The sequence below is a fragment of the Thermothelomyces thermophilus genome, chromosome 5 (assembly GCF_000226095.1).
Source record: "Thermothelomyces thermophilus ATCC 42464 chromosome 5, complete sequence".
NCBI lineage: Eukaryota > Fungi > Ascomycota > Sordariomycetes > Sordariales > Chaetomiaceae > Thermothelomyces > Thermothelomyces thermophilus.
The window spans coordinates 174243-199752 of record NC_016476.1 but is presented as its reverse complement, the minus strand read 5'-3'; the positions used below and the strand labels follow the sequence as shown (position 1 = coordinate 199752).

General features: G+C 49.2%; 5 protein-coding genes across 5 annotated transcripts; 3 read left to right on the top strand and 2 right to left on the bottom strand.

Annotated features, from left to right (window-relative positions):
- Nucleotides 1–803: 803 nt before the first annotated feature.
- On the top strand, nucleotides 804–1267 carry MYCTH_2034916 (uncharacterized protein; the record flags this gene model as incomplete). The annotated part of the gene is made up of 2 exons (XM_003664731.1): nucleotides 804–989; nucleotides 1064–1267. Coding segments are annotated over 2 exons (390 nt in total), but the record flags the coding sequence as incomplete, so codon positions are not given.
- A 2753-nt stretch (nucleotides 1268–4020) lies between these two features.
- MYCTH_2307916 (uncharacterized protein) lies at nucleotides 4021–6132 on the bottom strand. Its single transcript, XM_003664730.1, has one exon. The coding sequence runs from the start codon at nucleotides 5941–5943 to the stop codon at nucleotides 4108–4110; it is 1836 nt and encodes a 611-aa protein (XP_003664778.1). The 5' UTR covers nucleotides 5944–6132; the 3' UTR covers nucleotides 4021–4107.
- A 2453-nt stretch (nucleotides 6133–8585) lies between these two features.
- Nucleotides 8586–9140, bottom strand: MYCTH_2128594 (uncharacterized protein; the record flags this gene model as incomplete). The annotated part of the gene is made up of 3 exons (XM_003664729.1): nucleotides 8586–8866; nucleotides 8914–8936; nucleotides 9037–9140. The coding sequence occupies 3 exons, from the start codon at nucleotides 9138–9140 to the stop codon at nucleotides 8586–8588; spliced, it is 408 nt and encodes a 135-aa protein (XP_003664777.1).
- Nucleotides 9141–9195: 55 nt separating this feature from the next.
- MYCTH_2128593 (uncharacterized protein) lies at nucleotides 9196–10078 on the top strand (the record flags this gene model as incomplete). Its single annotated transcript, XM_003664728.1, has 3 exons — nucleotides 9196–9411; nucleotides 9477–9910; nucleotides 9991–10078. The coding sequence occupies 3 exons, from the start codon at nucleotides 9196–9198 to the stop codon at nucleotides 10076–10078; spliced, it is 738 nt and encodes a 245-aa protein (XP_003664776.1).
- Nucleotides 10079–12274: 2196 nt separating this feature from the next.
- MYCTH_2119730 (glycoside hydrolase family 75 protein) lies at nucleotides 12275–16615 on the top strand (the record flags this gene model as incomplete). Its single annotated transcript, XM_003664727.1, has 6 exons — nucleotides 12275–12311; nucleotides 12367–12720; nucleotides 12757–12984; nucleotides 15600–15719; nucleotides 15805–16546; nucleotides 16603–16615. The coding sequence occupies 6 exons, from the start codon at nucleotides 12275–12277 to the stop codon at nucleotides 16613–16615; spliced, it is 1494 nt and encodes a 497-aa protein (XP_003664775.1).
- Between the last annotated feature and the right edge of the window lie 8895 nt (nucleotides 16616–25510).

The window sequence follows — 25510 nt, the reverse complement described above, 5'->3', positions numbered from 1 at the left end:
CGGGGGATTTCGTGTACCACTCAGCTGGCGCCATCATGTCCTGTCCCGGGACTGTGGCACCGAAGATAGCGCCGTCCCGCAGCTGCTGACAGGCACTCCTATTGGCTTACTCGACGAGGAAGATGCAGCCAAGCTTTGCCGAGCTGCGCTAAGCCGGGACCCGGATCAGAACGGTTACGCCGCGATGCTTTTCGCACAGAGTTCACCGGCAGTCTCTCCGCTAATTATGGCGGAGTCAACATCCTTCCCGGAGTCACGTCAACCAGCTGGACTAACCGGGATGTTGATCGGCAGGGTAAACCGCTCATTCTTTCTTTTTCCCTGCGGTTACACCAGCCGGCTCACGCCACCACAAAAGCGGTCCGCGCACGGCCGGCAAGTGGGAGGGAGTTGGATCGTGTTGGGGCCCATTGGCCGCCTTCAAGTAGTGTACGGAAAAAAAAAAAAAAAATTTGTGGGCTGACCCGACAGTTCGGTTCAGGTCCTCCCGCCTCTTCCGTTCAATTGGTCCCGGGGGCCATGCACTCATGTAAGGAAGAGGAGAGGGGGGAGGAGCCGAGGGGAAGAGGAAAGGGTAGAGCTGAACTGGCCAATCTTCATGTCCATTCGGGATCGTTTACGGCAGCCTCGTTAGGTTCCCAACGAATGTATATCCATGGGCCCGATTCTGTCCCGCTGACGCGGTGCCATCTCTTCGTGGGCTCGTGGCCTCCTTTCGCTTGCCCTCCCATGATCTCACTATACAGCTTCAAGTCGTGCCATCTCCATTGCCCCAAACAACGGTCCCTACAGCGCCCGACTCAATGGCCGCATTTGATCCAATCGAGTTCTTTGGCATTGGACACAGCCGAGATAATTCCATCGCTTCCCACGCGAGGTCCCCCAGCCAGAGCACGATCAGCCTGTCGTCCGTAGGCTTTCCGTCCCACCAAGCACTGCATACGAGGCAGGTTGAACAACACACATCCTACACTGACATTCTTCCTAATGTTGACCCCTTGACAGCTTGCCGGAGAGGCCGCCGGGGTCTCAGGGCTTGTCGGCAGACCGCACCGAGACCGAGCCGCGGTCGCCGGGCCACGCCTTTACCAGCATCACCCCAGAAGACTCACTCGACGGCGCCGCCATCGCCCTCGACAACGACTCGCCACCGGCCTCTCCGGATGTCTCCACCAACTCGAGCTGGGCATCGAACACGGACCGGCCCTTCGCCGTCGGGCGATACGTCCACAGCCACGAGCGCCACGAGGCACTGCTGCTGGCTATCTCGTGTTGTGCCTTCCAGTGTCCCGGGCCATCGATCGGCAATGCTTCGAGCACGCCAGCCCCGGATCGTAGCCAAGAGGAGGAGGAGGAGGAGGAAAACGACGATGCCGTCAGCTCGCCCCAAGACAACAAAACCGAGCACGACAGGCTTGAGCCCGCTGCCGCCGGCCCGCTCCACCGGTATCTTACCGAGGCCCAAACCCACGAACAGCTCGCCCTCGGCCGTCTCCGCTATGATGATGCCCGGCAAGGGAGCGACGAGCGCAACAGCTGCGGCGGCACGAGCTCTTCGATCTCGCTATCGGCCGACAACGGCGCTCAGAGAGGCCACGGGGGAGGAGGAGAAAGAGGAGGCCACCCTCTGGAAGGTGCTCGGCCGAATGTCCATCAAGGGCCGGAAACGGGCCCCGGTGATGGTAGCAGTGGAACTGCCAAGGACCCGGCCATGTTCCCCGATCTTGCGCAGTTATCGTAAGTAGTTCCGTTCCCAAGGCCGGTTTTAGAAAATTTGGTGGTCCTTCCTGCAGGACATTATTAATTATCACCTTGTCGCTAATTAAATGACTAACGCTCCCTTTTTTCACACGCTCGCAGGCTTGAACTCCGGAGAGCGCGTATGGAGCGCGACACCAACCATCTGCGGTCCCGTAGGGCTCAGCGCGTGAGGAAGTCGAGCGAGTCGCCGCCCGCGGGTCGTAAGAACAAGACGTCTGCCAAGAGGTCCGGCCGGTCGTCGCCGGAGGGACACAAGGACAAGATGCCCAAGCTGGGCTGAGTGTTCGTCCGGGACGCGGGGTGGAGGAGCTTGGTGGACGAATAATTAGATAGTTAATCCATGTCCTTAATTACCAACACGATTTAGCGCAGGAGTTGAGTTGATCACGAAATGGATGGTTCGAGTTTGCCAATGACGCCGATCTGCTGGTGATGTAGTAAGAGATATTATTTGTCTTCTCTCTCTAAATATGTTGCGCAGTCGCAGTCAACGAGGTTGCCCTCATTATCCGTCTATCCCCAACGGGACATGAACTGTATACCGTACAAAATCCGAAAAAAAAAAAAAAAAAAAACCAAACCAGGGCCAAGAATCCCACAACGCCTGTCTGTCCCAAGCACAAACCATTAACGATGCTTACATGCCCAGATCCTCCCGATGTACATACCCTTACAGAACTGTACAAGGAACCCAGCAGTTCTCGATGGTCCGGGTTCAGGCGCTCCTCAGTACTCCTCTTCCTCCTCGTCCATGATGTCCGACCAACGCATGTTGGAGATGTAGGTAGGATCCCGGTCCCAGAACGACACCTTGTCGTCGTTCGAGGCCTCTTCCTCATCCATCATGTCTGACCAACGCATGTTGGAGATGTAAGTGGGATCCCGGTCCCAGAACGACACCTTCTCCTCCGTCCGAGCATTCTCCATCTTCGGGGCCTTTTCCTCCTCCCCGGCGGCGGCCCCGTTGTGCTCCGCCTCGAGCTCCTTGTCCCTCTCGTTCTCGGCCGCGATCTCCTCGAGCACCAGCGACCCCTGCTGCACCATGCGCGCAATCCTGGCCAGCATGTCCGTGTCAATCTCGCTCAAGTCCGACTCGTCATCGCTGGACGCATTCTCCATTTCGTCGTCCTCGTCGTCGTCGTCGGCAATTGCGCTCGACGACGAGACCTGGCGCTCCTCGACGCCGTCCTCGTCTTCTTCGGGGATCGCCTCCAGCACCCGGCGCGCACACGTCTGCCGCACCTTCCCACCACCATCCACGATGTCCAACCTCTCCGTGTTCTGACGCTCTTCCAGTTGCTGCTGCTGCTGCTGCTGCCGCTGTTGCTCCTCTGCCTCCTCCTCGCGCAGCAGCCGCACCCGCTCCGACTCGGGGAAGCACTCCCACCCGAACTCGTCAAAGAAGGGGATGCAGTCGTCCGTGCACCGGTGGCCGTACTCGGCGCGAGAGAAGTCGAACACGTCCGACCCGGGCGTGTACCCGGTGAACTCGTCGTCTAACCAGAGCTCCTCGCCCTCGGGCGTCGTCAACTTCAGCTCCGGCACCCCTGATGCGGCGGGGGCAGCCGCCACGACCCGGTTCCGGTCCGCGTGTGCGACCCAGGTGCACCGCGCCAGCATCCCGGCCGAGGCACCGCTGGCCGCCGCCCGCTCGCGCCACAGCGCCAGCGTGCCATCGCGCGGGCAGACGTACGACTGGAGCCCCCACGCCGTCTCCTCCAAGCCGGTCCAGGACAGCGGGGTGGCGCGCGCGTGGTAGGGCGAGGTCGGGTAGTCGAGGGCGAAGTCGTCGGCCTCGTCCTCGAAGCGAGAGAATTCGCCGCTGTCGTCGCGGGTGGCGTCACCGGGCGTGTCGTCCTCGCGGGGAAGAGGAGAGGAGAGGCTGGCGGGTCCGGCAGCGGGGTGGGGGTCGGCGTCGGCGTCGGCAGGACCGTCTTGCGCGTCGTCGTCGCCGTCATCGTAGCCGAACACAATCTCGATGCTGCCGGCGTCGTGGTTCTCGAGCGCCGGGGTGGGCGGGCGCGCAAAGAGTTCGGCAGAGGCGTCCCCGGCAGCGGCGTCCTCGTCAATCTCGTCCGGATTCGAGATGAAGGCCGAGCTGGCGTCGTCGTCAACGTCCTCCTCTTCTTCTAAGTCCTCGTCCTCATCGCGGGCGAGGAAGTGCAGATCCATGGTGGGGCCGTCCGGGTAGGCGGCGCGGTACTGCTCGTAGTCGGCTATGGTGAGCTTCAGGAAGAGGTTGTCCTGAGGGTAGTGGTAGAGGATGCGGCCGTCGGAGAGGACCGCGAAGTCAAGTTCTGTGTCGCGCCATTCTCGTCCGGGAACGGGGAATGAGGCCACAATGTCCTAGTTCCTGGTCTCATCCACGTCTCGGGAGACTGTGGCGGGAGTGTGGAGCGATTCTGTCTCCTTTGCGATTCCGATGGTGTTGTTAATCTTGTCGTCCCTCGAAACCTGTTGAGGGACGACCTTTCCATCGGAAGAGGCGGCGGCATGTGACTGGACCTCTTTGGTCGGTGTGCCTGTGTATTCCGTCACCGGCGTTCCAGGGCAGGGCGCGCTGTCGAAGACTGCATCTGCAGAAATCTTGGACGCGGAGCTGCTTGCCGAGGTGCTGCGCGAGTGATTGCGGGCTGGGGCGTCCGCAACCTCGGTCTGAGCGAAGCCATCCTTGGTTTCAGGCACTGCAATGTCGCGCTTCGCAGGAGGGACGCGCGTCGGAAGCGCTGCCACCTTGCGCGAGGGCTGCGCGTGCACAGGGCCGCCGTTGATGGTGAGTGCAAGGGCGGCCTTCTCGAGACGCAGGTTCTGGAGGTTGAACTGCGCAGTCGACCGATTGGCGAGCCTCTCGCGGACACGCTCGCGCTCCGACTTGCCCTTTTCGACGATCTGAGGGACGCACCAGGTAGTGTCGATCTCCATAAGCAGTTCTAGACCAGCCTGGAAGGTGCTGGAGACGGGAGCATCGAAATCGTCCTCGAGGATGAGAGGGAAGACAGGAAGTGGCATCGGCTCTTCGTCCCCTTCGTCGGAAATGGTCTCCATGGACTCGACATCGCTGATCTGGGTCAGCTCCTCATCCGTAGCCTCAACGGCAACGTCGGCATTGGTGTCAAGGTTTTCATTGCTGCTGACAACGATGTCCTCGATGACATCCTTGGCGACACTCTCGGAGTCCTCGATGAAGTCCTGATGAGAGATGTTCTCTGGAGCGGATGTGATGTCCTGGGTAGCAACGGCCTCTGGCTTGTCAGCGGGGTTGCTTTCAATGTCCAGTTTGACCGAGACTTCTGCTGCCGAGGTGTCCTCAATGTTATCGAGTCCGGCAGCTGCCGAGGTGACGTCAGAGACTTTGGCAGCCTCGATGGAAGAGTTAAGGGAGTTATCAAGTGTATCAACAGCAGAAGTGACAGTATCAGTTACGCCCTCAGAGACAACGCAAACGGAGTCCTCCTTCGGGGACTCGGTGTGCTGAGTCTCATCGGAGACGTTGTCGGTGACCTGAACCTCAGCGTCCAGAGTGCACTCAGCAGCGGCGACGGCCTCGCCTTCAGAAACAATCAAGTCGACCTCGGAAGCATCGTGCTGCTCCTCGGTGGCACAGGCAACGGCAATGCTAGTAGAACCCTCGGCCTCATCAATGACAGGCTCAGCATCGCGAGTGATGTCAGGGAGCGAAGCATCGACAGGCGCAGTGCTGTCCTCGGTGCAAGCGAGGGCGGTCTCGGCCTGCTGAGATGCGATGACGTCTTGGGTGACGGCAGTAACTGTAGGGGACTCGGCGTTCATGCCCTGGCTGTCTTCATTGCGCAGAGTGATGGTTGCGGCAGCCTCATTGTCTTCCTTGATGATGGCCGAGTCGACTGGGCCAGGAGTCTCCACCGCCGGACAAGCGGAGATCTCCGGAACGGGCGTCTGGTGGGAAGTAGAAGGCTTGCTGAAGGCGGGAACGCCTTTGTCGTCTTCGTTTTCAGAAATGGATGAGACGGTGGAGACGTCAAGGTGAGCCAGCGTCTCCAAGGTGTCGGCATTGCCGAGGGCAACGGCGGAGAGCAGGGCCTCAAAGAAGAGCGAGAAGCCCTGGGAGATGGGCTTGAAGGGGCCAGTGGTGAAGACCGCGCCCATGGGCCGGCGGGCGACGGCCAGGGGAGAGAGATTCTCGACAGCAACCGCCGTCTCCATTGCGACTGTCGGTTCCGTCTGGTCTGTGTTCATCATCTCGTCAGTCGGCCGGTCATGATGTGAGGTGAGCTTGCAAACAATTTGTTTAAATTACGCGACGTCGAAGGGGAAAATTTTGAGCGCGTCGGCAACCGAGGTGATGGAGCAAGTGGTCAGAGCTGGTGGGTAAGAAGGTGGGGTGTTTCGGGGAGACGATGGGGCAAGCAGCCAAGGGTCTGGGTCCTAGAATGAGCCAGGTCCGGCGCTCTCGCGATGATCGTTGTCATGCTCTCAGCCTTGTGGAGCTGGTGCCCTGTCGCCACTTGCGGACTCCCCTGGAGGAGATGCGATGATGGGAGGATGCGACTATTTTGTCTTTTTTCTTACCTACCTGGATGAAGAGTTGTGAAAAGTGATGGAATTCTTGATGGAATCGATGAAATTGATGGCATCTAAGCCTGAGATGGAAAGTCGAGATTACTGTTGTTGGAGATGGCTTGGTCGGTTGTGGGTTGAGGTAGAGCGACCACTGCGGGAAAAAGGGTATGAAAAAAATGGGAAGAAGAGGTAGTTAAAATCCAGAGATGAAATGCGAGCTGAAGAGGTTCAATTGAGTTGCCTACGTACTGCGCGCGACTCTGCGAGACAGCAAAGATGGTGAGATGGAATTGCTGAGATGGCAAGTGTGAACGATCGCAGACTGCAGAAGCTGAGCGAAGAAGTTGTGAGGAAGAGAGGAATTGGATGAGGGAGAAGGTGAGGAAGTTGGTATTTATTGTCGTCCCGGGCGACCTGTTTCCATCCGAAGTTTCTACTGAACAACAGGTCTGTTCAGGTTAGATCTGTTCAGTCGCCTGGAGCAACAGAAGGAGAAAACGAAGGGTGTTTACTCTCTAATTACTTGAAGAATCAAAACATTTCAAGAGCAGGCTCGCAAGTATGTTCCACCCCAGTACTGACCAGGCAGGCACTGGCACTCTTATAAGGCCCCTTCAGCTCGTGTTTCGAGGCAGACGTGGTTTCTAGCAACCGGCGCCTGATAACCTGAGGCATTGGTGCCCCAACTCTTCTGGTTCGTTTATTCAGTCTCCTCAACCCAGTTTTGGTGGACTTTCTCTGAGAAGGAGCCAACCATCCAATGAAGAGCAGATGTCAGCACTTGACAATGCGTGCTCCAGTGGAGGCAAATTACATGTACCTATCAGACCCAACCACGACCCGGATCGTGGATAAGGTTGGCCAGTTTCGAAGCCGCAAGACGGGAACCACATGGTCGGGTCAGTCCAATTTTATCTCGACTCTCTGGTTGTCGAGCCCTTGACCAAACGGAATGATCAGAGTGGCCGTTGCATGGCGCCAGCGCACTTGCCCCGTAGATCCGGGCCCCGCTGCTTATTGTGTTCTTGCATATTAGACCCACATCTCGCGCGTTCTATTCAAGTTTTGTTATGTTCTCTTCGGCTGAAGACCTCAATGCCTGGGATTTGAATGCACCGGACGGAAAGAGGCACCAAGAAAGGCAAAACCGGAAATAAACAAGGAATAAGAAAGACACTCTCCCATCGCTTCATCTCCGTTTTGTTTTCACATATCAGCGTGCTACGATGATTCAAAACCTGGGAACTAATTAATACTCTATTCATTGCAAACGATGCTGATGGCAAGGTCAAGGTTTTAATGACAGGTATGTTCTGACATAGGGCCAGCCCGAAAACTACTAGGTAAGGTACTCTGCTCCCAAACCCAGCGAGACTCCTAGCTGATCTCGTGAGACTCCTAACGCGGACTTCGCCCATAACCTTGCTGGAACAGTGATATGAATGCCCGGTCGTTTCTCTTCTAAGTGTTGAACACTCCGGTTATCCCACTGCGACTACCCGCACTTCCGCGCCCGAAGGCTTCGAGTTAGTCTTCTAGCTTGGCTACGATCCTCTTTTTGTGGACGTGGCCCTCTCTCCATCCGGCAGCTCACCCAGATATGCCAGACAAGCCTCTTTCATCCATCTCTTGGCAAGCAGCGCCAGCCTGTAACAGCCTCCTGTCCATCGCATCACTGCCTGCCAGAGCGGTAGTATCACCGGCCAGCAGTGTGCAGCTCTCCGTGTCCCCCATTGTCGATATTTCCGTCCAAGCTCTTGAGAGCCTTGTTTGCCTCATCCAGGAAACAGAGCCCGGGCTGGCCCAGCCGTTCGCTCGCCGTGTCCCAGCTCCCGTTCACGTTGATGCGGGCTTCGAGGGTGAAGAGCAGCATGGAGCCCTTGCTGATGGTGTTCTGGATTGTCTGGATGTGTGACTACGGTGACCCAAGAAACGCGCAGGAGAGGGCGACCTTGGGGGATACTGTGTCGAAGGCTCTGTTGAGGTCGGCGAAGCGGGTTTTGAGAAGCTGCTCAGACTCGGGCGCTGTTGATGCCATCTTCCAAATCGGGTAAGTCTTTGATGGGCTACCAAAAGAGTAAGGGATTCTGTTGAATTTTCGAGAGGGAGTGCTAACGATGCCTGTTTTGGGCATTAAGAAATGAAGAGTTGCCAAAGTTCGAAGCATCAATGAGAACTTATATAACCTTTTTCCTTTTATACCTGCAATTTCCAGTAGACGATTCGCAAGCAGGTGTGTTGTCATGTGTGAAGAACAGGTTAGTCACTCCACACCTGCATTACTTTCAGAACTTGCTCTTGACGTCATCCCGGAGTTGCATATATCGGCGGGCGATATCGGGGTGCTGCTGTTCCAAGGACGAAATGTCGCTCCGGGCATCTACAAGCTGGCCAATGATGACACGACGGCCTTTCTCGAGGTACTCAAGGGCGTCGGCCGGCCCATTGTACGCAAGGGGGATGGCGCAAACATCAAAAGCGACGCCAGCAAAGGTCGACATGACGAACTGCTGGTCACTGCGGTCGAGGAGCTTCGTGCTTACGGCCGGAAGGAGGTCGATAACATCTTGTCCGAGATCAATTGCGGTGCCGATTTTTGCTTGGGCAGCAAACAGAGGAAGACATCGGGCAGCTGGCTGAATTCGATGGAAGGGATTAGCGGTTTGACAACGCCAAGCGTTGTAAAAGCACAACGACGCTTCTTCTAGGTCGGCCATCTCGCCCTTTCGTTCGTACCTGCTTGCAAGCATGACCCCAAGGTTGTTTAACTGGAGTCGCACGAGTGATGAAGCGCCGTCATGGTTTGCGCGAAGGCTCGCTCTGGCGAATTCCACTGCCATTTCAATGGCAATTTTGCTTCCAGTTTTCTCATACACCAGGTATGCCCCAGTCGCAATGGCCCCAAGCGTCACGCTCCGGGAGGACGCGGCCGCGGTCGAGAAGGATCCGAGCAGGAAGGCCGAGTATCAAAAGGGGGAAGTGTTCGGAAAGTTCCGCACCGACGCGTCCATGGAGTACATCTTCTTCGACCATCAGTGGTGGCGGAGGGCATGGACGGCCCAAGAAATCGTCCTGGCTAAGCGGGCGCTGCTGGTCAGCGGCCGCTACCAGGTCGACTAGGACATCTTCTGCTCCGCCGTGCGCCACGGAGCGGCATTGGGCATCGCGAATTCGAGCATCCGATATTCGGCAACTACTTCGACCCGCCTACCACTCCCTTTTGGGAGGTGCAGGCCATTCGGAAACAAGCCAATGCCGTCGCGAATCCCAATCCGGCCGACGAGCTGCTCTCATACCTGCTCCGTACCCGGCACCGTCACGCCACCGACCCTAGAGACAAGCTCTACTCCGCCCTGGGCTTCGCCGACGGCAGGCTCAAGGCCCTGGAGGTCGTGCCCGACGATCGATTGCCTCACCGGGACGTCTATCGAGACGTGACGAGAAGGTTGATCGAGGTGTCGGGAAATCTCGACGTGCTCGGTCTATGCTTCCCCTTCAAGAAACCCAGCACCTCGGGACTGCCCTCCTGGGTCCCAGACTGGGGGCCGGCTGAGAGGATCGCCCAGCCGCTCATGTCGGATGCTCATGGCAACCCTCGGAAGACGCATGCGTCCCCCCCTGGGAGGACGATGACAACCACGACGGAAACTGCTTGGTTCTCCAGGGCCACGTTGTAGACACCATCTCGAGCCTTGCCTCCGTCCAGCACCACTACGACGACGTGAAGTGGGACGACGACTTCAACTTTGACGACTGGGACGGCGACCCTTGGTATTAATCAGGGGGGTTGTCTCGGGCATGCTCGAACTCAGCTTCCGAGGTTCGCGGTCCCCCTATTTCTGCGCCACGTACGGAGTACAGGAGCCCTCCTCGACCCACAATAAGAACCAAACAAGGTGCCCCTGAAGCATGCGGGCGTGGACCCCGACAGGATGACGGCTGGGGACGGGGTCTTTTGGATTGCACGTAATGGCAAGGGTGACACCTACATTCCTTGTACGCTCCGTGAATGGCAGGACCTTCAAAATGGGAGTGCCAGATTATAACGACCTAGCGACTGGATGAGTTGGAGCGTGCGCCAAACAGCAAATACACAGTATATATTAGAGAATATTCGCAGTTGCCCTTCCCGGAGGCACTAATAATTAATTATTATATCAATCTGCCCAGAGCGCGAGCCACCCGCGGGTGACATGCGAACGGGTTGCCTCACGTGTGCTCTTTGTTGAGTGTTTTATTGTTACACAGCCCTGCCTGCAAGGCCTGGCTTCTTCTTTGACGTCGGGTCATTGGGGTCATCTAATGAATAGGTACTCGGAAGTATGGTGATCCGGCCGGTCGCCGGTGAGGAATGCCCATCCTCAGCACTTTTGATTGGAGGGCCGACACCTCGGGAAATTGCAACGCAACCGCGCAGAAACACTGCCAGAAAAGCAATGGGATCCTGCGAATTACGGATAAGCAGTTTCCAGATCCAAAGTTCCCGGATGGAACTTTGGCAGATGGCATGAAATCGGGGGCCAGAAGTGGAAGGGTTCCGACAGTCACTTGCCGCCGAGGAGGTCTAACCCGGGGTTTTCTAGCGGCTGCGTTCCAGTGCTTGACCTGACCATAGTTACCCCCCAGACTTGGCCTGACAAAACCCCGCCTTCAACGAGTATCACGTGATGTATCTAATCTGACCAGATAACACTGGCCAGGTCAACTCTCTCAGCCCCTCTTACTATAGAAGCAGAATTACTGCTTGATAATTACTGCTTGATCATTTCGAAATGGATTCTCAACCAAGGAGTCAATAGAGAATACCAGCCTTTCAATTCAATTCCCCAGATCTGAGGTATTCAAAGAGGTTTCCCGTCAGCTAGCGACTGGCCAGGTCAACCAACTCTATCATCCTTGCAGTTGAAACAAACTCGCGTCTGTGCCAAACCGGAACTTTTGGAGTGGAGCCGATGTGCCCGCAACCTGGTTTGCTCGCTGGTGCAACATGCTACTCATAGTACAGAACGTGCGCCCCGCGTGGATCTGTAATTAGGCATCAATTAATTGGTCGATCGACTTCAATGGTGGAAGTTCAGAGGAGCATGGCTCAACTTTGAGTTTCGTGTTTCAACTTTTCCTCCCTTCGTCTCAAGGCCCGAAAATCATCTGTCATGATGGCGGCGGCATCCTTGCGAGGCCGGATTTGTTCGTACCTAGATTATACATTGGAATTTTATTCCTTTTGTGATAAATTATAGACGTGCTAGCTTCGGACCTCAACATCGCCCAGGTCAAAGTTCAAACGGATCGTTTAATTACCAATTCGAACGGTGTTGATAGGTTCAACTAGGCGGGTGCAAGTAATAGATTTTGGAGCTACCAAACATTGGGATTTTCGTGACGCCAAAAAGCCGAGAGTGCAACGACTCAGGCGTTTCCGCCACCTCATGCAGTGTTTCGAGGTCGGTGCGCAAGGGGAGGGGGAAAGTCTTAGCCCGGCTCGATAATTAGTGCCGCCCAGCTTCGACCGCCGCAGCACTAAGAGCGGGACCTGAGACGCCAAACGCATCGCATTTTTCCAAGCCACCATCATCGTCCGAAAGGCATGTTTGAACTGTCCGCAGAAACGGACAAACAGGGCAATCTTTTTGTTTCGACGGTACTGTACCGGGTGGACACGACCTCGGACGAACCCTCACCGTGTCGAGACCGTGGTGCGACTCGGGCCGTCCTGAACGACTATAAGATTCAGTGTCTTCCCACCGAGTGGTGGCATCCGAGAGTTATGAGTATTTATCTCGATTTTCCACTGGTGTTAATTCATTCAAGTTTTCCGGCTTGTCTCTACCGCATATCCGGACCAGGCGTCCTTTCTCTTCTTACGCCCTCATCATCTCTTCTCATCACAGTCGCTGGCCGACATCCCGCTCATTTTCTCTCGAGATAATCCTGCAACGGCTCATTCTGCTCTGTTTCCTCCGGTTTCACTACCATGGTTCAGTTCTATACCGTTGTCGGGGCGCTCGCCTGTGAGTACAATATATGGGCATTTGCGCATGGTTTCCGTCACTAAAACTCCAACAGTGACTTTTTCGGCTGTCCAGGCTGCGCCTAATCTTTCCGCCCGCCAGAACATCCCCGACCCGGCTGGGGAGAAAAACGTGGGTAACGGGAGGGGCTTGCAGTTTATCGGCGGCCAATGTCTCGGCGCGGCCGACTGTGCCTCTGGATGCTGTGCTATCCTACCCAAAGGCGGCCAAACCATCGGCGTCTGCTCTGGTGTTGGTGCTCAGAACCAGGCGGGCAAACAAGGCTGCGGCTTCGAGAGCGGCGTTGGTGCTGGCAACCAAACCCAAGGTGGTAGCCAGGGTGGGAACCAGAACAACACCGGGGGCAACCAGCGCAACGGCGGGAACAACCAATGCAACAATCAGGGGGGCAACCAAGACAACCAAGGCAACCAAGACAACCAAGACAACCAAAACAACGGCCAAACCGGCGCCACCATCCGACCCAGCACCCTCAAGCCCGACCCTGCAGGTGCCGCCAACGTCGGCAACGGCCAAGGGCAGCAGTTCATCGGGGGCGAGTGCACCAGCGACGCCGACTGCGCCTCGGCGTGCTGCGCCCTGGTGAACACGGGCGAGGAGAGATTTGGCATCTGCTCCGGCCCTGCGGCCAACACTCAGAACGGCAAGCAGGGCTGCGGCTTTCCCATTGGTGGGAAGAACATCTCTGGCTCGGCTTGACGGCGCGGACTGTTTCGAGCGCACATCATCTAATAGCACGGCTTCTGTTGCATTGACCGCTCACGTGTTTGGCGCCCTTCAGTACCCTAGGTAGCCATTCAGCACATTCAGCAAGGGAGCCAACCGTTGTACATATATTAAGTAACCTTGTATGCACAGAAAATAGCATATCCCTATCCTTGATATCTGGGAGGAATGGCTTCTATCCCTTTCTAACTTCTCGACTTACGTCTCGGTATTCACGAAATAATTATTAACTATCAAACGTGAATAGTTATGAGATTCATTAATTACGCTTTCCACATCTATTAACAAGTGCTTCTTCCAGACAACCGGCCGCAGACGAACAGGCAAGAAGACGTTACAAGCGTCGTCCATATCCATCCTTCTGCGTCACAGACACCCCGTCAGGGTGGCTGGTGGTTAGACCCGTCACCTCACGCGGCGAGGGCTACCCTACCGAATTGTCGACCGCAATAGCCCCATGCTAAGGAAGCCCGTCCCTCAGCCAGTGACTGTCTTATAACAGGACAGCGGCGCAGGAAACGACAGCCGCTAGCAGCATCCCCGCTCCGGCGGCAGGACGAAGCATCCCGGCGGCCGCCGTCTGGTCCTCATCGTCGTCCAGGTCAAAAATAGCCACAGGCAAGGCCATGGTCGTGTTCTTGATCTCCGTAGGTGCGAGACCCGGCGCTCGGACGGCGGCATCGGCAGGGGTTGCGACCGATGCGCCGTCTGGTAACCATGTGCCGTTAGAGATGATGCCGTCGTTGGTGACTCGGGACACGATCCGGGCGACATTGGCTGCGGTAAGAGCTGGAAGGGAGAAAAGAAGAAAGGTTAGCAAAGGAGGTTGGGTTGTTAACGAACAAGACTCGGAAGCTCAGCATGGAAACCTTACCAGCAGTGCAGCGATCAATAGCCCACCGCCTAGTGCTACCGATGTCTGCATCGTCAGAACAGCCGGCACGGACGCCCTCTTTGGCCAGCCTCTTGAACGGCCTGCTGCGGCACAGGCAGGCAACTTCGGGGGTGCCGTCTGCATTCTCGCAGCCGAAGATGGGGGCGCGGAGGACCATCTCGTTCATGATTGGTTTCTGGGAAATGTGTGAGAACGGAGACAGACCCAGCATACTCACTCCGAAGCTCAACTTACAGAACACGAGGGAAGGCCGTCAACTATGGTAGCAGCAGCAATCGCGGCGGCTCTCGGTATAGGGGCCGCGTGCACAGGAGCGACGGCGATAACCGCGGCAATGGTGACCACAAGGCCCGAGACGAAAGAGTTTAGCGGCATTGTATGGTTTTGCGTCGAAGAAAAAAATTGTACAGTATCTGGAAGAACGCAGAATGGCGCTGATTTCTTGCTGCAGGGAGGGAGGTGATCCAAGGTAGCTGTATCAATGCGAGAACCGGGTGAACTGTGATGCGGGACTCAACCTTTGTACTTGGATGAGAGTAAACGCCCTCGGTGTCTGAGTAATTTGCCGCGTAATCCAGCAGTCCAACAGTCACCGACATCAGCATATGCACGAGCCGGACATGCCAACCTTGATGACGAGACACTGAGCTGCATCTCAGCAGCGAACTCATACCCCCGACGAGGGACACGTCCACAGTGCGCAATGACGTGTTCATATGCAACCCTTGGTTGCTAATTAGCAATGGCCCTGGAGCAGAGCCGTACTCTTCGGCGTGTCCTACAATCGGAAGCAATGCCAATCTTGCTACACCACCCGCTGAACGTCGGGAGAGTTCTCGTGTCTTGCCGAACCTGAACCGCTGGGGTGAGCTGCCCGGATAACATGACAGCTGCTCAAACACACCCAGTAAGTAGAAGCATAATTGCCTGGTGGCTATAGTTTGTTAGGTCGCGCCGCTGCACTGAGATTGGCTGGGAATTCAAGTCCACGTTGTCTGGGAGGCGAACAACAGTCCGGCCCTTCGTCAACTCCCAATTGCCTCCCCTCCAGATGGTCCTCGCTGGCATTTCATGCAGGGCCCGGACATTGACTCGCTTCCGTAAGAAAAAGAAATATCGCATCGCACTGTGAGAGACTGACTCACGCCATTTGCAGGGCAGTGTTCCACAGGATAATTATGCATGACCGTGTCGAACCTTAGCTGCCGAATCAGGCAAACCTAGGTTGGTTTTGCACCGGGCCCTGGAAATTTCCATTCCTTGCTAGGTAGCTAGCTTCGGTAGTAACATGTGAAAGGTTTTTGTGGCTGGTGAAAATACTGAGGAGAAACAGAGAAGGGCACGTGTTCGTCCTGTGGAAGGTGCAAACTAATACCTGACGCCTCAGCATGCACCCCAAAACCGAACTATTAATTAGTGCCTGGCGCGTTTAAGACGGCAGCGCGTTCTCCCCGGAACAGCAAACTTGCGCGCTATTAATTATTTCAACCACCCGTTGCTGATTCTCTGCGTCACTCACCCTTGGGAACTTTAACCATCCAGTGAACTCATTGTACAAGCGTCGCAAAACAAAATGTCAACACAATTCCCACTCTACACCTCCAAGATTGTCCTCATTCACCTCATCACACTGTCTCTCGCCGGAGTGACAACGGCACGCGACGCTCCGAAAAATCTCCTCGAGTTCTACGATGTAATACGAGCAAAAGGGCACTGTCGCCACGAACTGGCATCAGGCTTCTACAGCCGCGACAATGGCCCCAACAGTAATTACGCCCATTAATTAATTATTATTCCATCTCATGATCACAAGCATCAAACTAAGCAGTGTCCTCGAACACACAACAACAGACTTTGCCTACTGCGGCGACTACCTCGACAGCGCGGGCGTAATCTATATCCAAGGCCGCTCCGGCGCCCTGGCGAACCTGGACGTAGATTGCGACGGCAGTTCGGGAGGCCCCAGCGACGACGGCCGGTGCCGGCGCGAGCTCAGCCCGGACCTGCAGAACGCCACCTCGTTCCGCGACGTGCTCGCCAGCTACGGCCGCGCCGGCGTCGCCGAACTCAACCCGTACGTCCACCCTTACGTCGTGTTCGGCAACGCGCCGGCCACGAAAACTACCACCGCATCCACGGGACGGGGGGCCAAGTCCGGAGCGTGGCGAGCGTTCGACCCGTCCGAGTACGGGATGCGGCCGCTCGGCGTCATGGCGGTCGTCTGCCCGACGAGCCGGAAGCTGGTGTACGGCGTGTGGGGGGACATGAACGGGGACGACGGGGCCAGGCCGATGGTCGGGGAGGCGTCGCTGGCGCTGGTGACGGCCTGCGGCGGGAAGGGGGTCAGCGGGGCGGACGGGATCGACGAGGACGCCGCCCTGTTCCTGGGGTTCACGGGCGACGAGGCGGTGCCGGGACGCGACGGCGCCGACTGGGCCGCCAAGGACTTTGACACGTTTGAGAGGAGCATCGAACGATTGGGAAACAGGCTGGTGGAGCGTGTCCGGGCTGCAGACGAGGACGCGTCGTGCAGCGTCCGGCCAAGCTGGGCCCGGGTTGCGGCTGTTGCTGCTGCGGTGGTGGGCTCGACATGGTTGCTTCTGTCATAATAGGTTGCGGGCAGCGCACATCCGAGGAGGATGAAACTAGGTCGTTATTATGATGCATTCATACTGCGCCAATCTGTTTTGGCCGGCATTATGAGATCCAGTGCTGCTATAAGTCGGACCCCCCATATACCGACCACCCCCATTTTCCGACCGCTTGGCAAACCTACACCGCTTCCTCAACCCAACCACTTCAACTTACCACAACTCTACCAATTCCATACCAAACAAGCTCATCTTTTGAATATATATTTGTTAGCTTACAATGGCTTATACTGAGCAGGATTTGTAGGATACGATTATATAATACCAACAGGGTATTCGGTCATAACGAAGTATCTATAAGGAATTCGGTATTCCAAGGACAACTTTCTACGACCGCCTCCGTAGCTCTTAACCACATTTAATTACTTCCGAACCACGGCAATCTCTTAGCCGGGTATAAGAAGAATGACTTACTAAGTGGGTTTTGATCTAGGCTGCCCTAGGTGTCCTACTAATATATATACAAATCAGGGAGTTTGCTAGCCGTATCCTCTAAGTATAAGGAGTAAGCTATACGATAGTTAGAAAAGGCTAGTTAGCTTGGTTTCTTTATAGGAACCCTATTCTTAGAACCTAACGAGTTTATAAGATAGATTTAGTCTATATTAATGGCATTATTAACTTAGTTATATATAGTTAGTAGCTATAGCTAAGTATCCTAGCCATTAAGGGCATCTTACTAGCTAACCGTTAGAATATAGACGAATATAGCATTATAGAAGGGTAGGGAACTAATGGTCTGGTGGTTAAAAGTGCCTAAATATATACAATTTAGCGTAAAGCTCCTAATTCGTATACCTAGACTTTATTCCTTAAGTACATCTCTATAATAGGGATATCCCTCCCCCCGGTCATTATCTTTAAGAGTAAAAGTCCTTAATAATAGTAGTTTCCTATTGATAAGATAGAACTAAAGGACTAAAGGTTTATAGTAACAGAGATAGGCTAGACTAATCAAACTATTATAGTCAAATGGCTCTAAGAAGTCTTTATTCCTTTTAACTAGCTAGAGGACAGTTCCTAGTAACGACTTCTAATACTAGACGGCTATAATAGCTATATAATTAATAACTTTATATAGCTATATTATAAGAATAATATCTAATTACTCTTTTTACCTCTATATACTTCCTATGTCCTCTAGCTATTAGATCTATTAGTCTTTTCCCCCCTAAAGTATATATGACGAACCTAACTCAGACTTCTTCTAAAAGGGTTCAGACGAAGGTAGATTAAGCGGGACAAGTAGGCAGGTCGTCTAAGGGATTCGGTGAAGCCAAAGGGTTCACAACAACACTAGGGTTGTCTCTTATAGTAATTAGCAATGCTTGGTATAAGTACTGTGATTATGAGGTTGCTATTACTAGTGAACTCTTAGAGTCTACCTAACGAGTGACTATCTATATATATATATAATCCTAGTGATTATTCCTAATCATGGTGATCGTAAGTGATCGTATGGTAGTGATTACCCTAATCACTAGTAAGCGTAGTAATTACTATGCTTCTTATATTATAATTAGTCCTTTTGTTCCTTTGACTTGATTAGCCTATTTGTACTAGTAGCTTAGGCAGTATCTATATATATATTTCTGTAATATAATGCCTTCCCTCTAAGGCTTTTGACCCGAAAGCTCTCTTTAGGTCGTCTTAAATAGCGCTAACATCCCTTACGTTCCTTATATATGTTTTTCTCCTTAGCCTTTTATTGCCCTTTGTACTATCAATTATACTATCTGACATATATAGATCCCTAGCATCTATTCGTTATAAGCGTTTAGCTTAGTTTATTTCTAATTACGGGTTTATAATGATAGCGTGTTCCTATTATACAGAGTATAACTAAGTGTGTAAAATGATTAAAAAATCTCGTCGCTACGAGGCTTACGTATATTAGGGTTATACTTACGATGGTTCTAGCGTTCTAGTTTCTTCTTGTAAGTTCCCGTTTCCTTATAAGAGTACGTCTCTAATTATAATATAGTAGATTGTATTATACGTAAGTAACGTCATTTAAAGGCTAAAGAGAAAGAGGCCAAGGCCTTGCTATAAGAATATTAATATAAAGCTTCTAAGGCATTAGCCTGTCTAACTTAGGTCTATAAATAACGAGAGTTCCTAGTAGAGAAGGGGGTAGATATGGTTATACAGGGTTTGTCAAATCTAGATAAATTAGAGGCGGTAGAATAGTAGGAATTGGGGGTTATTATATAACTTAATGGTAATGTTAACGTTATTAACTAGGGCGCTATTTTCGGTTCTGTCCTAGGTTTGCCTTTAGCCGATCCGGGTTCTACTAATAGAACTATTCTAGTTTCTTAAGGCAGTTCAAATTCTTAACGGGTTTCTATAAGTTATCTTCTAATCTGAAATTAAGCTATTTGACTAAGTACTATAGTTCCCTATTAATAGTACGTAAATCTAGAATTTCTTCGACGTCCTATTCTTCCTCTTCGTCCTTTACTTCGATATATATAGTAACCTTAGCGTTTTTCGGTACTAGTTTAAGAAGTGAAATATAAAAAATATCCGTCTATAGTTATATAGATGACGGTAACGATAGTCGGTAGTTAGATGTCGAAATTCGTTCTTTGATAATGAAGGGTCTGACCTTCTTAAAGTCTAGCTTTATGCTTGGTCGTTTGGTTTATAAGTTTTGTACGATTAGGTAGACTTTGTCTTCCCTCTCTAGGTAAGGTCCCTTGAGCCTGTATTTATTATAGTAGTTCTTTATTCTAGTCTTGATAAACTTGAGTTCCTTTTTAAGCTTTTTATATAATACGTATATTTGCTTTACTTTGACTACTACTCTTGGCACTATAACCTCTAGTCCTTGCCTAAGGTCTGCTTTATATCTATAGTTTATAAAGAATGGTATAACTTTAGTTATTTCTATTAGCATTATATCATAAGCAAGTTATACTATTAGTAATAGTATGACCTAGTTATCTTGCTAGTAGTTAACGTAAGAACGGAGATATTATTTGATAACTTGGTTTAGTTACTCCGTTTGTCTGTTAGTCTATAGGTAATATGCTATTGATAGCTTGCTATTAACGCCTAATCGTTATATTAATGCTTGCTAGAACTTTGATACGAACTTAGTGTCTTTGTCGATAATCTATTCTTACGGCTAAGCATATATTAATATAACTTGCCGGTAGATCACGTCTACTAACTGTTTAGCTATCTAGGACTCCTTATAGGAAAAGAAGTATACCTATTTAGTTAGGCAATCTACTATAGTAAGAATACTATTGTAGGTTACTCTTATAGCTATGTTCTTAGATTCTAGCAGCTTCGTGATAAAGTCTATCGTGACCAAGCTCTATAGTTTATTAGCTATTAGTAGTAGCTAGAGTAGCCTATATAGCTTATATTATACCGTTTTGCTTCGGTTATAGATATCGTAGTTTTATATAACTTCCTTAACTCGTGCCGTTAACTATAGAAAGTCATAGTATTTCTTGACTTATATAATAGTCTTTATAACTTCTTTATATTCTCCGAGTTTCAACTTATAGAGTTCTCGAATCATTTATAGCTATTAATCCCTATTATAGATATATACTTTGCCTCGGTACTAGAGTTTCCTATCTCTTTCTTCTACTCCGTTAGGTACTAATAGTCCGGGTGCTACTTAATATTATGCCTTGTTAATTCTTTCTTCTCGAAAGATTATATAACATTCTAGGAACGAGTTAAGTAGATTATCTTCTATAGGTATCTGCGTTTTGTAATATAGCGTTCCATCTGTTCGTTCCTTAAATAACGGTGGTGTTATTTCCGTTTGTCCTTCTATATAATCTATTTATTAGCTTAAGATATCTGCTCGTATGTTCTCTTTGCCCTTCTTATAGCGGATCTTAAAGTTAAATTCCATAAGGAATTCTACCTATTATATTTATCGTCTATTAAGCTCCTTTATCGTCGTAAAGTATTATAAATTCTTGTAATCCGTATATACTTATACCGGTTTAATTGTACTACTAAGGTATAGTCGCTATTTCTTAAAAGCTTTGATAATTATAAGTAGTTCTTTGTTATAGATTAGATAATTAAGATATGGTTTATCAAGCTTCTTTAAAAAGAAGGCTATAGGATGTAGCTTCCCTTATTTGTCTTATTATCCTAATTGTCCTCTGATAGCGTAGTCTAAAGCGTCTATTTCCATCTTAAATAGCTTCTTAGAGTCTAGTAGTACTAGTACTAGGTCTTTAGTAATGGCGTTACAGATCTACGTAAATGCTTGCTCGTATTATTCTTCCTATCGGAATTTAGCGTTCTTCTTAGTAAGTTCGTACAAAGGTTATACGATCGCTCTAAAGTTCCTGATAAACATCCGGTAGAAGTTTGTAAATCTGATAAAGCTTTATATTTCTGTGACTGATGTCGGTCGTAGCTAATTTTTAATAGCTTTAACCTTTAAAGGTTCTATCTAAATTTATCTTAGAGATATTTTGTATCCTAAAAATACCGTTTTCCTAATGTGGAATTCGCTTTTTTCCTTGTTAACTAATAGTTTATATATATATAGTACATTTAGCACTACTTTTATATACTTCTAATGTTTGTCTATCGTCTTAGAGAAGATAAGTATGTCGTCGAGATAATATACTATAAATTTGTCGAGAAAGGGGCAGATAGCTTGATTAATTAGGGCTTAGAATGTTACTAGCTGTCACGAGCCAACCATATACCACGACCCGGTGGGGCACAGGAGGCTAAATGAGCCACCAATCAAGAAGGGCACGAAGCGAGGCTAATATAGGATCGCTAGGGAGCACGGGCTACCACGGGCAAACGATTACCAAAAGGGAAAGATAGCAGAGGATAGCTAGCTACTAAAGGCGATCTAAGGACAGAATAGAAGGGGACTATAAGCGATTAGTAGAAGTATATATATATATAAATAACTACTTATTATAGTAGACCCTAAGAGTTTACTAGTAATAGTAACCTAACCTATAATTATAATACTTATACCAAGCATTACTAACTACTATAGGAGATAACTCTAGTGTTATTATAAACCCTTTAGCTTTACCAAATCCCTTAGATAACCTATACGCTTGTCCCGCTTAATTTACCTCCGTTTAAACCCTTTTAGAAGAAGTCTAAGTTAGGTTCGTTATACGTTGCTATTACTCCCTTTGTTCTATTATAGCTTAGAATAGAGGTAATTTTGACCTTGATATCGATATAGCTACTAACGTTATAGCTAAATAGCTACTTACCTAGCTTGGTCAACTCTAGTAGCAGATCTAGGAATTAGACTAGAGAGACAAGGTTGCTTAAGCTCGGATCAAGGAACTCGAAAACGGCGAAAAGCACTCGTAGAAGCTGGTCAACGAGGCCTACACTAAAATCAAGGCACTTAAGGGCACCAAAGCAAGCCGTATCAAGATCGAACTACCTGGCAAATATAGAGGAACTAAGGAAGATCTTGTAGGATTCCTAACGAACCTCTGATCCTACTTCTGGCTTAATGACGATAAGTTTCTAGATGATAAAGCTAAAGTCCTCTATATAGCTACGAGACTAGAGGGCAAGGTACTTAGATAGTTTAAATCTATATAGAACGACTATCTTACTAAGGAAGATAAAGATAACCGAGACGTATTTATGTAGGCAGTCTTTCGATCCTATGACCAGTTTGAAGAAGAGCTTTGGAAGGTTTTTAGCGATGAAGATAAGAAGATTTATATATAAGAAAGACTTACCAATCTCTAATAGACTAAGTTAGTAGCCTCCTATACTATATAGTTTAGATAGGATATGCTTAAGTCTTAGCTTAACGATAAGGTATTAATATAATTATTCTATAATAGCTTAAAGGAAAAGGTTAAAGACAAACTATATAAGTATAACTAGCCTAAGACTCTAGACAAATATATTATATAGGCTATTAGAATCAATAATCGACTCTATATATAAAAGTAGTAGAAATGAGGTTAGATAAACGGAACTACGGTTAAGGCTAATAATAAGAAAAAACGAGCATACGTTAGCATATCGCATAGGATATATCCTAGAGCTATAGATATAGATATAGCATAGAAGTAGGACAAGAAAAAGATAGCTAAAGACAAGTCTAACGTTATCTACTATGACTATAGAAAGAAAGGACACTATAAACGAGAATATTGAAGCCTAAAGAAAGACTAGAAACCAGTCCCTAGAAAGGAAATTACGGCTATTAACGAAACCGCTAAGGATATTATCGAAGTAACGGCCACGAGCTACAAAAATAGGGATAGCGATACAGATAGTCTCGGACGCGATGGCGATAGTAAAGACAAACAAGCACTATACTCCGAACTGGTTACTATAGACCTAGAAATAGGTCTTACTAAATAGGATACGGTAGGAGAATATATACTACTAATTTCGATTTTCCTAGCCTTGAGGTAGTAGGGTTTTATAGTCACCTAGAGGTAGGATAGATCGTAGACAACCGATACCTAAGGAATCGAAAGACCCGGACCTAATGTTCTATTCCTCTAGGAATGAATCGAATAGTACCGTAATAAAGTTTTCCGGCTTAACACGGAACTACGTAAATAGGATAGATATTTGATTTGACTTACCTAGTAGAGTAATAAAATAAGGGACGAGATAAGGGAACTCTAACATATTATAGAAACCATTAAAGGGGAATAGCCTATAACATATAATAGGCCTAATAGCTATGCCAAGTATTTTAATAATTAGCAACTTAGCTATAACGTATAGAACCTAAAGTACTAGTTTATATACGCGAACCGTGAAAAAGACGAATATATATGGGAAAACTATTAGAAGAAATACTCCTACCTTAGCATTAAAGTACCTACAATCTACGTATAGTAGGAAGGATTTGGAAAAGAATTCTAATACCTTCAAAGCAACGCTATATAACTATACCTATAACACAAGGCATATATATAAGTGCCCTAGTTCTAGTATATATTATATAAATGCCGATACCACTTTCATAACAAATTTAAAAACAATCATTAGCCGACCTAATAAGGAAATAAGGACAGAAGCCTCCGCCCTATAGAATAGGTCCATAATATAGGAAATAGAGCGGCCGAATTGCTCTAGAAAATCGAAGCCCGCGATCTAGAAGGCATTACGGTAGTACCAAAACGAGCCTGGCCTAAGCACTATAGAACAGGACGAGATATATAGGACTCGTGCCAAAGTAACGACTGCCTCTACCATACAGACGAAAAGAAATCGCAGATCTAGGAGCTTCAGATGAAGCTATAGCATATACGACGGAAAGCAGAATAGACCTGATAGTAGGAAGCTACTAGCACTTAATAGCCTATAGAAATGAGCACGATTGACAAAGCCGCTATTAGCCAAATAACTAAAGAGGTTAGCACTGACCTAGGAAACGGGTCAGGGCCCTTCGAAGGGCCCAAAAACCATTAACGACCGTATAACGGCAAGTGGTAGCATAGTATAGGAGGAACTAGCATAAGAGACCACTATATCGAGACCTCCTAGTAGAAATATAGGAAATTGCTATAATCTTTAGACGATGGCGGCAAGATAAGCGATTATAGATAATAGCATAATAGAAATAGCACGAAATGCTCGTACTAGTGGATAGTAGAGTAGAGATAAACCTGATTTCGCCGACACTTGTAAATTAGCTATAGATACCCTAGAGAATAAAGTAGAAGTATAGCATAGTCAAAGGGCCATTTCTAATATAATAGGTATATAGGGAGACCAAACTAATTAATATTACTATAGTAAGGAAAACTATAGTAGTTATATTTAATATTATAGATATAGGTGACGATAAAGATATAATATTAAGATTACTATGGTATAAAGATTATAACCTAGACATTAGCTAGAAGAATAGTAGCTACCTACGACCTTAAATAGAGTTGTATTTAACTAGTAAGATAGGGAGTACACAAGGATCGCGAGCAGACGATGCTTAGGGGAAGGCATATCCTATAGATCTACTACAAGAGACAGATAGTGGTAGGTAGACTACTATAGACTCTAGAAGAAGTAGTATAACGATACTAACGTTACAACAAGAGGAACGAGCTAAACCGCCGATAGCTATTCTCTCCGTTAATAAATATAGAGCATTATAACTAGAGTAGTAGGTTAAGATAGGAGAAATTGCTAGTATTACTATAGATAGAACCAAGTTCGTATACTATTAGAAAGCTAAGAGACAAGACAAGACTAGGGAAGTACTAAAGAAATACAAAGGACACCTAGCATTCGAACCGAAGCATTTAGAAGGATTACTAGAATATAGCCTATAGGATCACGAGATCAAGCTTAAGGAAGGAGTATAACTAAAGTTCTTTAAGATTTACTACACAAGCTAGACATAGAACAAAGAACTTAAACAATACTTAGAGGAGAATCTTCAAAGAGGATATATCTGCCTATCGATATTACTAGTAGGCTACCTAATCCTATTTATACCTAAGAAAGATAGAAAGCTACGGTTATACGTCGACTATCGGTAACTTAACGAACAGACCGTAAAAAACCAATACCCGTTACCACTAATCTCACGGCTCTAAGATTAGTTAGCAAGAGCCTAATATTTTACACGTCTTGACTTACCATCGGCCTATAACTATATACAGATCAAAGAAGGCAACGAGTAGAAAATGGCCTTTAAGATACCCTATAGCCATTATAAGTACCTCGTCATGCCATTTAGACTTATAAACATGCTAGTAACGTTCTAAGCCTTGATTAATCAAGCTATTTGATCCTTTCTCGACAAATTTATAATATATTATCTCGATAATATACTTATTTTCTCTAAAACGATAGACGAATACCGGAAGTATATAAGAGCAGTACTAGATACGTTACACGTATATAAGCTATTAGTTAACAAGGAAAAGAGCGAATTCCACGTTAGG

What these genes read in the sequence shown, in the direction of transcription:
- MYCTH_2307916 (XM_003664730.1), bottom strand. Translation starts at nt 5,943, where the DNA reads ATGGAGACGGCGGTTGCTGTCGAGAATCTCTCTCCCCTGGCCGTCGCC.